This window comes from Sylvia atricapilla, chromosome 12 (genome assembly GCF_009819655.1).
Source record: "Sylvia atricapilla isolate bSylAtr1 chromosome 12, bSylAtr1.pri, whole genome shotgun sequence".
Lineage (NCBI taxonomy): Eukaryota > Metazoa > Chordata > Aves > Passeriformes > Sylviidae > Sylvia > Sylvia atricapilla.
In genome coordinates, this window is record NC_089151.1 from 7,383,032 (window position 1) to 7,394,390 (window position 11,359).

General features: G+C 59.5%; 1 protein-coding gene and 2 pseudogenes across 1 annotated transcript; all 3 read right to left on the reverse strand.

Moving 5' to 3' along the window:
• Window positions 1–404: 404 nt before the first annotated feature.
• Window positions 405–2,688, reverse strand: LOC136366309 (C-signal-like). The gene is made up of 6 exons (XM_066327294.1): window positions 2,298–2,688; window positions 1,897–1,948; window positions 1,504–1,691; window positions 1,081–1,239; window positions 867–986; window positions 405–610 (listed from the first exon to the last, which is right to left on the reverse strand). Exons 1-6 carry the CDS (start codon window positions 2,442–2,444, stop codon window positions 497–499), a joined length of 780 nt encoding a protein of 259 aa, XP_066183391.1. The 5' UTR covers window positions 2,445–2,688; the 3' UTR covers window positions 405–496.
• Window positions 2,689–4,119: 1,431 nt separating this feature from the next.
• Window positions 4,120–6,147, reverse strand: LOC136366545 (C-signal-like; annotated as a pseudogene).
• A 1,666-nt stretch (window positions 6,148–7,813) lies between these two features.
• Window positions 7,814–10,172, reverse strand: LOC136366543 (C-signal-like; annotated as a pseudogene).
• Between the last annotated feature and the right edge of the window lie 1,187 nt (window positions 10,173–11,359).

The window sequence follows — 11,359 nt, forward strand, 5'->3', positions numbered from 1 at the left end:
CTGCTCTCTGTCCACACCCAGCCTCAAGGATCCCTGTGCTCTGCCGGAGCGCTGTGTGTCCCTCTGTCCCACCTGTGACCAGGCATCCCCCTGCTGAGGGAGGGGACAGCTGGTCCCTGTGACCCCCAGCCCCTCAGGCAGCTCAACCTGGGCAGGGGAAAGCCAGTCCTGCAGGGGCTTGGAAGACCTCTCTCCTCTCAAGAGAGAAGACTTGTTCTAGCTTCTCCAGTGTCTCCTGGAGGAGAGGTCTCCAGAGGGCAGTCACAGTGCCATGGGACACTCATGGGGATGCCCCCTACAGCTGTAAGTCGAGGGCAGCTGTGAGCACCACTGCGTCCTGGGATGAAGAGTGGGATATCTTGGGAAGATGTCATCCCGTGAGATAGCAATACTCAATAGATCCGGAAGCATCTGGCCAGAATTTATTGAGGGTATGGGAAACATGGGAGCAGTGGCACAAGGTGTCTTCTGGCTGTCAGGATCCTGAAGTGGTGTCTCACCAGGGTACAACTTTCCCTTCCCAGTCGAAGAAGGCGCCAGTCTCCTTCTCAGACAGGGAAGAGAGGACCTTCAGCATCCCTTGCACGCTGTCATCCACTGTCGTGGGGGGCTGTGGGGAACAGGGGGAGATGCAGCCCATGCCCAAGGCCTGGCTGAGGGCCCTGGAGCAGCTGGAGCCAGGGCAAAGAGCCGATCCACGGCAAAGGGGATGGGGACCCCCAGCACCGAGGAGCAGGACAGAGGAAGCTGCCCCAGCAGCAACTGGGCAGCCATGGAAGCCATGGGCAGAGGCTCAGGACAGCAACTCCCACACAGGGAAAATCAGCACAGGAGCTCTAATGGCCCCGCCTCAGTGGAATTCCTACCGTGTGTCCCGCAGCGCCGCCCAACTCGGTTTGCACCCAGCCGGGGTGGAGAGCGACGCAGAGGATGCCGTGCTCCTTGTACGCCAGGGACTGGCACTTGTTCAGCATGTTCAGAGCAGCCTGTGGGGACACAGGGAGGTGATGGCAGTGGGAGGGGAAAGGAGGCTGCAAAGGGATCCAAAGCTGGATAGGGGAAGCAGAAGTGTGACAGTACCTTGCTGATGCGGTAGGAGGGGCTTGGGATCAACTCATAACCCAAGCAACATTCAATGGAGCCGCCAATGCTGGATATATTGACGATGGCAGCCTTGCTGCAGCTCAGCCCTGAGCCTGGGCTCCCCTGGGCAGCCTTCTTCAGCAAGGGCAGAAACGCCTGGGTGGAGAGAGAGGGGCAGGAGTACACACGGACAGGGCACAGGGCAGGGGAGAAGCCCCTTCCACAGGCAGAACATTGACACCAGCACTGGGGCATCCTCCATCCTCTTCCCTGCCAGGCTCCAGTTCCTGAGCTCCAGCCCATGGCTCCATGAGCTGCTTATCAACTGAGAGCCCAGAGGTAACCAGAGTGGAGGCAGGATCCCCTGCCACCGGCCCTTCATGTTCCCCCAGGACAGCCCAGCTCGGGTGAGGGTCTCACCTGGCCCACCAGCAGGGGCCCGATTGTGTTGGTGGTGTAAACATCTCTCATGTCCTCCAGTGTCTCAGCATCAAGTGTGCCCAGTGTCAGAAGGGCAGCATTGTTGATGAGGAGGTTGAGCCCAGAGCCCCCCAGGTGCTCCGCAACCTTGGCTGCAGCTGCCTTGATGCTGGTGGGGTCGGAGACATCTGCAGAGCCGACACAGGGCAGGTCAGAGCCCGTGTCCCCATGGTGGAGTCCCCTCTGTTTCCCCAGAGGGGGCAGTGCCCAATGGCCCTGCAGGCACCAGCCCTCTGGCACAGCTCCCTCCCAGCACAGGGCTCCCAGGGTGTGCCCAGCCTGGGCACTCGCCAGAGGAACTGGGACAAAGGGTCCCCACCACGGGGCACCTACCGAGCGGGATGATGATGACGTTGGGGTGCTTGGAAGCCAAATTCCGTAACTCCTGAAAGAGAGGGCACTGTGTAGGCATGGAGGGGCTGGGCACAGGCTCAGCCTTTCCCAGGCAAAGCCCACATTGCTCTGGCTCCATCCCTGCGCTTCTGTACACCCCACACTGTGCTCCAGATGCCCTGAACCCAATGGACAGGGAGGACTCCATGACAAAGTACTATTGTTCCCTCCACACATCCCATGCACAGATGCTCACACGTTATCTCAGCCCAGCTGCCCTGTGCCCCCCATGCCTGACTGCATCTCCAGATGCTTGCAAGTGCCCGCCCTGTTCCAAAATCCCCCTGGCACCAAGAGCTTCCGTCCCCCAGCACAACCACAGCCTCCCAGCCTGGCCTTACCTGTGCTCTCTGTCCCTTGGGGTCACGAGAGGTTGCAAAGATCCACTGTGGTGGTTTTGGCATCCTCAGGAAATGCTGGACGAGCCCCAGGCCGATGCCTCGGTTGGCCCCAGTCACCAGAACGGAGCGGACACAGAGCTCTCCCATGTTGCTTGTTCTCCTCTGCTCCAGCTCTCACTGTTTGCTCTGGTCTCTAATGTTTCCTTATAGCCTTTTCCACAGAGACCCCACCCACTCAGGGTTTACGCCCACCCTCGGATCCAGGAGGAGGAACTGCTCCAACCCTTCAAACTCCAGGACATAGATCCTGGCTGGGAGCCAGGAAACTTTGTCCTTGTTTCCAAAGGGCAAAAAACTTTGGGGACTTCAGGTAAGTTCCGCTGTCCTTGGGAAAACCCAGTGCCATCAGCCAGGAGAAGCTGTAGGTGAAGAGGGAAGGAGCAGAATGTGGAAGTGATGCAATAAGCTCCATGGTTCACATTGGCTTTACACCCTCACAAGAAGAGCTTTCCACCTCAGACCCACACAACACTGGGAAGTGATCTCATGTCCCCTCCCTGCTCCCCTGAGCCTGGGCATTCCTCACATGGCCATGAGCAGACAGTTGCTGCCTCGATCTTGCCTCATCCAAGCCAATGCCCATGCCCTGATTGTCAAGTGAAACAAAGCACCCATGGAGGGAAGGAAACCCAGTGGATCCAGTCTCCTGGCAGAAGGAATGGCACCTGCATGGCCAGCTGCTGGCCTTGCACTCCAGCAAGACACCAACTGCAGGCTTGCCACATCTTAATGCAGCATCTGTGTCCTTGCAGCGGGAGTTCCTGCTGCTCCTGGTGCAGGGCAGCCAAGGGAAGGAGGGTCTGAGCTGCAGCAGGGCCACTGTCCTCAACATCTCCACCAAACTGGGCTCCATCGGGCTGTGCCTCAGGGTGCCAGAGGCCCCCATGTACCCGTACCGGGCGAGCAAGGTGAGGTGCCAGGGGACGTGCTGGAGATGCTGTCCCAGGCACGGTGCCCATGGAGGGGAGGGAGCCCATGGGTCACCCCCTGCCCCAGCCACCCACCCCCTGCCTGCTTCTCCCAGCTGGAAGCACAGAGACCAGGAAAGCAGCAGCCAGGACTGAGCCTTTCCAGCAGGTCATGCTGATGCTTTGTCCCAGGACCAAGTCCCATTTCCCACCTCCACAGACATTTCATGCCTGGGAAATGACTCCACTCCTGCTCACCCATTCCCTGGGTTGTGCTGGCAGGGCTGTGCCTCTTCCAGGCTGCCCAGGACATGGGGTTGAGGTGCTTGGCTGTGGAGCTTCAAGAAGAGAAGGACTCGGGAAGCAACTTCTCTCCCCTTCCCTGACCCACATGTGCCCTGTGGTCCCCCTGTGCCCCCCACCTCTGTAACTCTGGCAGCTGATGTCTCTCTGCTCTCTGTCCACACCCAGCCTCAAGGATCCCTGTGCTCTGCCGGAGCGCTGTGTGTCCCTCTGTCCCACCTGTGACCAGGCATCCCCCTGCTGAGGGAGGGGACAGCTGGTCCCTGTGACCCCCAGCCCCTCAGGCAGCTCAACCTGGGCAGGGGAAAGCCAGTCCTGCAGGGGCTTGGAAGACCTCTCTCCTCTCAAGAGAGAAGACTTGTTCTAGCTTCTCCAGTGTCTCCTGGAGGAGAGGTCTCCAGAGGGCAGTCACAGTGCCATGGGACACTCATGGGGATGCCCCCTACAGCTGTAAGTCGAGGGCAGCTGTGAGCACCACTGCGTCCTGGGATGAAGAGTGGGATATCTTGGGAAGATGTCATCCCGTGAGATAGCAATACTCAATAGATCCGGAAGCATCTGGCCAGAATTTATTGAGGGTATGGGAAACATGGGAGCAGTGGCACAAGGTGTCTTCTGGCTGTCAGGATCCTGAAGTGGTGTCTCACCAGGGTACAACTTTCCCTTCCCAGTCGAAGAAGGCGCCAGTCTCCTTCTCAGACAGGGAAGAGAGGACCTTCAGCATCCCTTGCACGCTGTCATCCACTGTCGTGGGGGGCTGTGGGGAACAGGGGAGATGCAGCCCATGCCCAAGGCCTGGCTGAGGGCCCTGGAGCAGCTGGAGCAGGGCAAAGAGCCGATCCACGGCAAAGGGGATGGGACCCCCAGCACCGGAGGAGCAGGGACAGAGGGAAGCTGCCCCAGCAGCAACTGGGCAGCCATGGAAGCCATGGGCAGAGGCTCAGGACAGCAACTCCCACACAGGGAAAATCAGCACAGGAGCTATGAATGGCCCCGCCTCAGTGGAATTCCTACCGTGTGTCCCGCAGCAGCGCCCACTCGGTTGCACCCAGCCGGGGTGGAGAGCGACGCAGAGGATGCCGTGCTCCTTGTACGCCAGGGACTGGCACTTGTCTCAGCTGTTCAGAGCAGCCCTGTGGGGACACGGGAGGTGATGGCAGTGGGAGGAAGGGAGGCTGCAAAGGGATCCAAAGCTGGATAGGGGAAGCAGAAGTGTGACAGTACCTTGCTGATGCGGTAGGAGGGGCATTGGATACAACCTCATACCAAAGCAACATTCAATGGAGCCGCCAATGCTGATATATTGACGATGGCAGCCTTGCTGCAGCTCAGCCCTGAGCCTGGGCTTCCCCTGGGCAGCCTTCTTCATCAAGGGCAGAAACGCCTGGGTGGAGGAGAGGGGCAGGAGTACACACGGACAGGGCACAGGGCAGGGGGAGAAGCACCTTCACAGGCAGAACATTGACCCAGCACGGGCGCCAGTCCTCCCTCCTCTTCCCTTCCAGGCTCCAGTTCCTGAGCTCCAGCCATGGCTCCATGAGCTGCTATCAACTGAGAGCCCAGAGGTAACCAGAGTGGAGGCAGGATCCCCTGCCACCAGCCTTCATGTTCCCCCAGGACAGCCCAGCTCGGGTGAGGGTCTCACCTGGCCCACCAGCAGGGGCCCGATGTGTTGGGTGGTGTAAACATCTCTCATGTCCTCCAGTGTCTCAGCATCAAGTTGGCACCAGGTTCAGAAGGCGCATGTTGATGAGGAGGTTGAGCCCAGACCCCAAGGTGCTCCGCAACCTTGGCTGCAGCTGCCTTGATGCTGGTGGGGTCGGAGACATCTGCAGAGCCGACACAGGCAGGTCAGAGGCCCTGTCCCCATGGTGGAGTCCCCTCTGTTTCCCCGAGGGGGCAGTGCCCACTGGCCCTGCAGGCACCGCCCTCTGGCACACGCTCCCTCCCAGCACAGGCTCCCAGGGTGTGCCCAGCCTGGGCACTCGCCAGAGGAACTGGGACAAAGGTCCCCACCACGGGGCACCTACCGAGCGGGATGATGATGACGTTGGGGTGCTTGGAAGCCAAATTCCGTAACTCCTGAAAGAGAGGCACTGTGTAGGCATGGAGGGGCTGGGCACAGCTCAGCCTTTTCCCAGGCAAAGCCCACATTGCTCTGGCTCCATCCCTGCGCTTCTGTACACCCCACACTGTGCTCCAGATGCCCTGAACCAATGGACAGGGAGGACTCCATGACAAAGTACTATTGTTCCCTCCACACATCCCATGCACAGATGCTCACACGTTATCTCAGCCCAGCTGCCCTGTGCCCTCCATGCCTGACTGCATCTCCAGATGCTTGCAAGTGCCCGCCCTGTTCCAAAATCCCCTGGCACCAAGAGCTTCCGTCCCCCAGCACAACCACAGCCTCCCAGCCTGGCCTTACCTGTGCTCTCTGTCCCTTGGCATCACGAGAGGTTGCAAAGATCCACTGTGGTGGTTTTGGCATCCTCAGGAAATGCTGGACGAGCCCCAGGCCGATGCCTCGGTTGGCCCAGTCACCAGAACGGAGCGGACACAGAGCTCTCCCATGTTGCTTGTCCTCTGCTCCAGCTCTCACTGTTTGCTCTGCTCTCTAATGTTTCCTTATATCCTTTCCACAGAGACCCCACCCACTCAGGGTTTACACCCACCCTCGGATCCTGGAGGAGGAACTGCTCCAATCCTTCAAACTCCAGGACATAGATCCTGGCTGGGAGCCAGGAAACTTTGTCCTTGTTTCCAAAGGGCAAAAAAACTTTGGGGACTTCAGGTAAATTCTGCTGTACTTGAGAAACCCAGTGCCATCAGCCAGGAGAAGCTGTAGCTGAAGAGGGAAGGAGCAGCATGTGGAAGTGATGCAATAAGCTCCATGGTTCACATTGGCTTTACACCCTCACAAGAAGAGCTTTCCACCTCAGACCCACACAACACTGGGAACAGTGATCTCATGTCCCCTCCCCGCTCCCCTGAGCCTGGGCATTCCTCACATGGCCATGAGCAGACAGTCACTGCCTCGATCTTGCCTCATCCAAGCCAATGCCCATGCCCTGACTGTCAAGTGAAACAAAGCACCCATGGAGGGAAGGAAACCCAGTGGATCCAGTCTCCTGGCAGAAGGATGGGCACCTGCATGGCCAGCTGCTGGCCTTGCACTCCAGCAAGACACCAAGGGCAGACTTGCCACATCTTAATGCAGCATCTGTGTCCTTGCAGCAGGAGTTCCTGCCGCTCCTGGTGCAGGCGGCCAAGGGAAGGAGGGTCTGAGCTGCAGCAGGGCCACTGTCCTCAACATCTCCACCAAACTGGGCTCCATCGGGCTGTGCCTCAGGGTGCCAGAGGCCCCATGTACCCGTACCGGGCGAGCAAGGTGAGGTGCCAGGGGACGTGCTGGAGATGCTGTCCCAGGCACGGTGCCCATGGAGGGGAGGGAGCCCATGGGTCACCCCCTGCCCCAGCCACCCACCCCCTGCCTGCTTCTCCCAGCTGGAAGCACAGAGACCAGGAAAGCAGCAGCCAGGACTGAGCCTTTCCAGCAGGTCATGCTGATGCTTTGTCCCGGGACCAAGTCCCATTTCCCACCTCCACAGACATTTCATGCCTGGGAAATGACTCCCTCTCCTGCCCACCCACCCTCTGGGTTGTGCTGGCAGGGCTGTGCCTCTTCCAGGCTGCCCAGGACATGGGGTTGAGGTGCTTGGCTGTGGAGCTTCAAGAAGAGAAGACTCGGGAAGCAACTTCTCTCCCCTTCCCTGACCCACATGTGCCCTGTGGTCCCCCTGTGCCCCCCACCTCTGTAAACTCTGGCAGCTGATGTCTCTCTGCTCTCTGTCCACACCCAGCCTCAAGGGTCCCTGTGCTCTGCCCGAGCGCTGTGTGTCCCCCTGTCCCACCTGTGACCAGGCATCCCCCTGCTGAGGGAGGGGACAGCTGGTCCCTGTGACCCCCAGCCCCTCAGGCAGCTCAACCTGGGCAGGGGAAAGCCAGTCCTGCAGGGGCTTGTAAAACCTCTCTCCTATCAAGAGAGAAGACTTGTTCTAGCTTCGCCAGTGTCTCCTGGAGGGGAGGTCTCCAGAGGGCAGTCACAGTGCCATGGGACACTCATGGGGATGCTCCCTACAGCTGTAAGTCGAGGACAGCTGTGAGCACCACTGCATCCTGGGATGAAGAGTGGGATATCTTGGGAAGAGGCCATCTCATGAGCTGGCAATCCTCAACAGATCCGGAAGCAATCAGCCAGAATTTATTGAGGGTATGGGAAACATGGGAGCAGTGGCACAGGGTGTCTTCTGGCTGTCAGGATCCTGAAGTGGTGTCTCACCAGGGTACGACCTTCCCTTCCCAGTCCAGGAAGGCGCCGGTCCTCCTTCTCAGACAGGGAGGAGAGGACCTTCAGCAGCCCTTGCACGCTGTCATCCACTGTCGTGGGGGGCTGTGGGGCACAGGGGGAGATGCAGCCCATGCCTGAAGCCCTGGCCCGGGCAAGGTTGGGTGAAGGAGGCACTCCAGGGCAAAGGGAAATGTGGAAACCCTTAACAACCAGGACAGAGAAGCCAAGCAGGGGACCGAGGTGCTGGGGACACTCAGACAGGGGAAGCTGCCCCAGCAGCCACTGGGCAGGCAGGGGACCCATTGACAGAGGCTCAGGACAGCAACTCCCACACAGGGGAAATCAGCACAGGAGCTCTAATGGCCCCGCCTCAGTGGAATTCCTACCGTGTGTCCCGCAGCGCCGCCCAACTCGGTTTGCACCCAGCCGGGGTGGAGAGCGACGCAGAGGATGCCGTGCTCCTTGTACGCCAGGGACTGGCACTTGTTCAGCATGTTCAGAGCAGCCTGTGGGGACACAGGGAGGGGATGGCAGTGGGAGGGGAAAGGTGGCTGCACAGGGTTCCAAAGCTGGATAGGGGAAGCAGAAGTGTGACTGTACCTTGCTGATGCGGTAGGATGCACCTTGGATCAGCTCCCAGCCAAAGAAACACTCGATGGAGCCGGCAATGCTGGATATATTGACGATGGCAGCCTTGCTGCAGCTCAGCCCTGAGCCTGGGCTCCCCTGGGCAGCCTTCTTCAGCAAGGGCAGAAACGCCTGGGTGGAGAGAGAGGGGCAGGAGTACACACGGACAGGGCACAGGGCAGGGGAGAAGCCCCTTCCACAGGCAGAACATTGACACCAGCACTGGGGCATCCTCCCTCCTCTTCCCTGCCAGGCTCCAGTTCCTGAGCTCCAGCCCATGGCTCCATGAGCTGTTTATCAACTGAGAGCCCAGAGGCAACCAGAGTGGAGGCAGGATCCCCTGCCACCAGCCCTTCATGTTCCCCCAGGACAGCCCAGCTCGGGTGAGGGTCTCACCTGGCCCACCAGCAGGGGCCCGATTGTGTTGGTGGTGTAAATCTCTCTCATGTCCTCCAGTGTCTCATTATCAAGAGTGTTCTGCTTCACAATTCCAGCATTGTTGATGAGGAGGTTGAGCCCAGAGCCCCCCAGGTGCTCCGCAACCTTGGCTGCAGCTGCCTTGATGCTGGTGGGGTCGGAGACATCTGCAGAGCCGACACAGGGCAGGTCAGAGCCCGTGTCCCCATGGTGGAGTCCCCTCTGTTTCCCCAGAGGGGGCAGTGCCCAATGGCCCTGCAGGCACCAGCCCTCTGGCACAGCTCCCTCCCAGCACAGGGCTCCCAGGGTGTGCCCAGCCTGGGCACTCGCCAGAGGAACTGGGACAAAGGGTCCCCACCCTCGGGGCACCTACCGAGCGGGATGATGATGACGTTGGGGTGCTTGGAAGCCAAATTCCGTAACTCCTGAAAGAGAGGGCACTGTGTAGGCATGGAGGGGCTGGGCACAGGCTCAGCCTTTCCCAGGCAAAGCCCACATTGCTCTGGCTCCATCCCTGCGCTTCTGTACACCCCACACTGTGCTCCAGATGCCCTGAACCCAATGGACAGGGAGGACTCCATGACAAAGTACTATTGTTCCCTCCACACATCCCATGCACAGATGCTCACACGTTATCTCAGCCCAGCTGCCCTGTGCCCTCCATGCCTGACTGCATCTCCAGATGCTTGCAAGTGCCCGCCCTGTTCCAAAATCCCCCTGGCACCAAGAGCTTCCGTCCCCCAGCACAACCACAGCCTCCCAGCCTGGCCTCACCTGTGCTCTCTGTCCCTTTGGGTCTCGACAGCCTGCAAAGATCCACTGTGGTGGTTTTGGCATCCTCAGGAAATGCTGGACGAGCCCCAGGCCGATGCCTCGGTTGGCCCCAGTCACCAGAACGGAGCGGACACAGAGCTCTCCCATGTTGCTTGTCCTCTGCTCCAGCTCTCACTGTTTGCTCTGCTCTCTAATGTTTCCTTATATCCTTTCCCACAGAGACCCCACCCACTCAGGGTTTACACCCACCCTCGGATCCTGGAGGAGGAACTGCTCCAATCCTTCAAACTCCAGGACATAGATCCTGGCTGGGAGCCAGGAAACTTTGTCCTTGTTTCCAAAGGGCAAAAAACTTTGGGGACTTCAGGTAAATTCTGCTGTACTTGAGAAACCCAGTGCCATCAGCCAGGAGAAGCTGTAGCTGAAGAGGGAAGGAGCAGCATGTGGAAGTGATGCAATAAGCTCCATGGTTCACATTGGCTTTACACCCTCACAAGAAGAGCTTTCCACCTCAGACCCACACAACACTGGGAACAGTGATCTCATGTCCCCTCCCCGCTCCCCTGAGCCTGGGCATTCCTCACATGGCCATGAGCAGACAGTCACTGCCTCGATCTTGCCTCATCCAAGCCAATGCCCATGCCCTGACTGTCAAGTGAAACAAAGCACCCATGGAGGGAAGGAAACCCAGTGGATCCAGTCTCCTGGCAGAAGGATGGGCACCTGCATGGCCAGCTGCTGGCCTTGCACTCCAGCAAGACACCAAGGGCAGACTTGCCACATCTTAATGCAGCATCTGTGTCCTTGCAGCAGGAGTTCCTGCCGCTCCTGGTGCAGGCGGCCAAGGGAAGGAGGGTCTGAGCTGCAGCAGGGCCACTGTCCTCAACATCTCCACCAAACTGGGCTCCATCGGGCTGTGCCTCAGGGTGCCAGAGGCCCCCATGTACCCGTACCGGGCGAGCAAGGTGAGGTGCCAGGGGACGTGCTGGAGATGCTGTCCCAGGCACGGTGCCCATGGAGGGGAGGGAGCCCATGGGTCACCCCCTGCCCCAGCCACCCACCCCCTGCCTGCTTCTCCCAGCTGGAAGCACAGAGACCAGGAAAGCAGCAGCCAGGACTGAGCCTTTCCAGCAGGTCATGCTGATGCTTTGTCCCGGGACCAAGTCCCATTTCCCACCTCCACAGACATTTCATGCCTGGGAAATGACTCCTCTCCTGCCCACCCACCCTCTGGGTTGTGCTGGCAGGGCTGTGCCTCTTCCAGGCTGCCCAGGACATGGGGTTGAGGTGCTTGGCTGTGGAGCTTCAAGAAGAGAAGGACTCGGGAAGCAACTTCTCTCCCCTTCCCTGACCCACATGTGCCCTGTGGTCCCCCTGTGCCCCCCACCTCTGTAAACTCTGGCAGCTGATGTCTCTCTGCTCTCTGTCCACACCCAGCCTCAAGGGTCCCTGTGCTCTGCCCGAGCGCTGTGTGTCCCCCTGTCCCACCTGTGACCAGGCATCCCCCAGCTGAGGGAGGGGACAGCTGGTCCCTGTGACCCCCAGCCCCTCAGGCAGCTCAACCTGGGCAGGGGAAAGCCAGTCCTGCAGGGGCTTGTAAAACCTCTCTCCTATCAAGAGAG

Coding starts and splice junctions, on each gene's coding strand:
- LOC136366309 (XM_066327294.1), bottom strand. CDS start 2,444: ATGGGAGAGCTCTGTGTCCGCTCCGTTCTGGTGACTGGGGCCAACCGA. Junction 1,692..1,896: donor CGTCATCATCATCCCGCTCG/GTAGGTGCCCCG, acceptor TCGGCTCTGCAG/ATGTCTCCGACCCCACCAGC. Junction 611..866: donor GCGGCGCTGCGGGACACACG/GTAGGAATTCCA, acceptor TGTTCCCCACAG/CCCCCCACGACAGTGGATGA.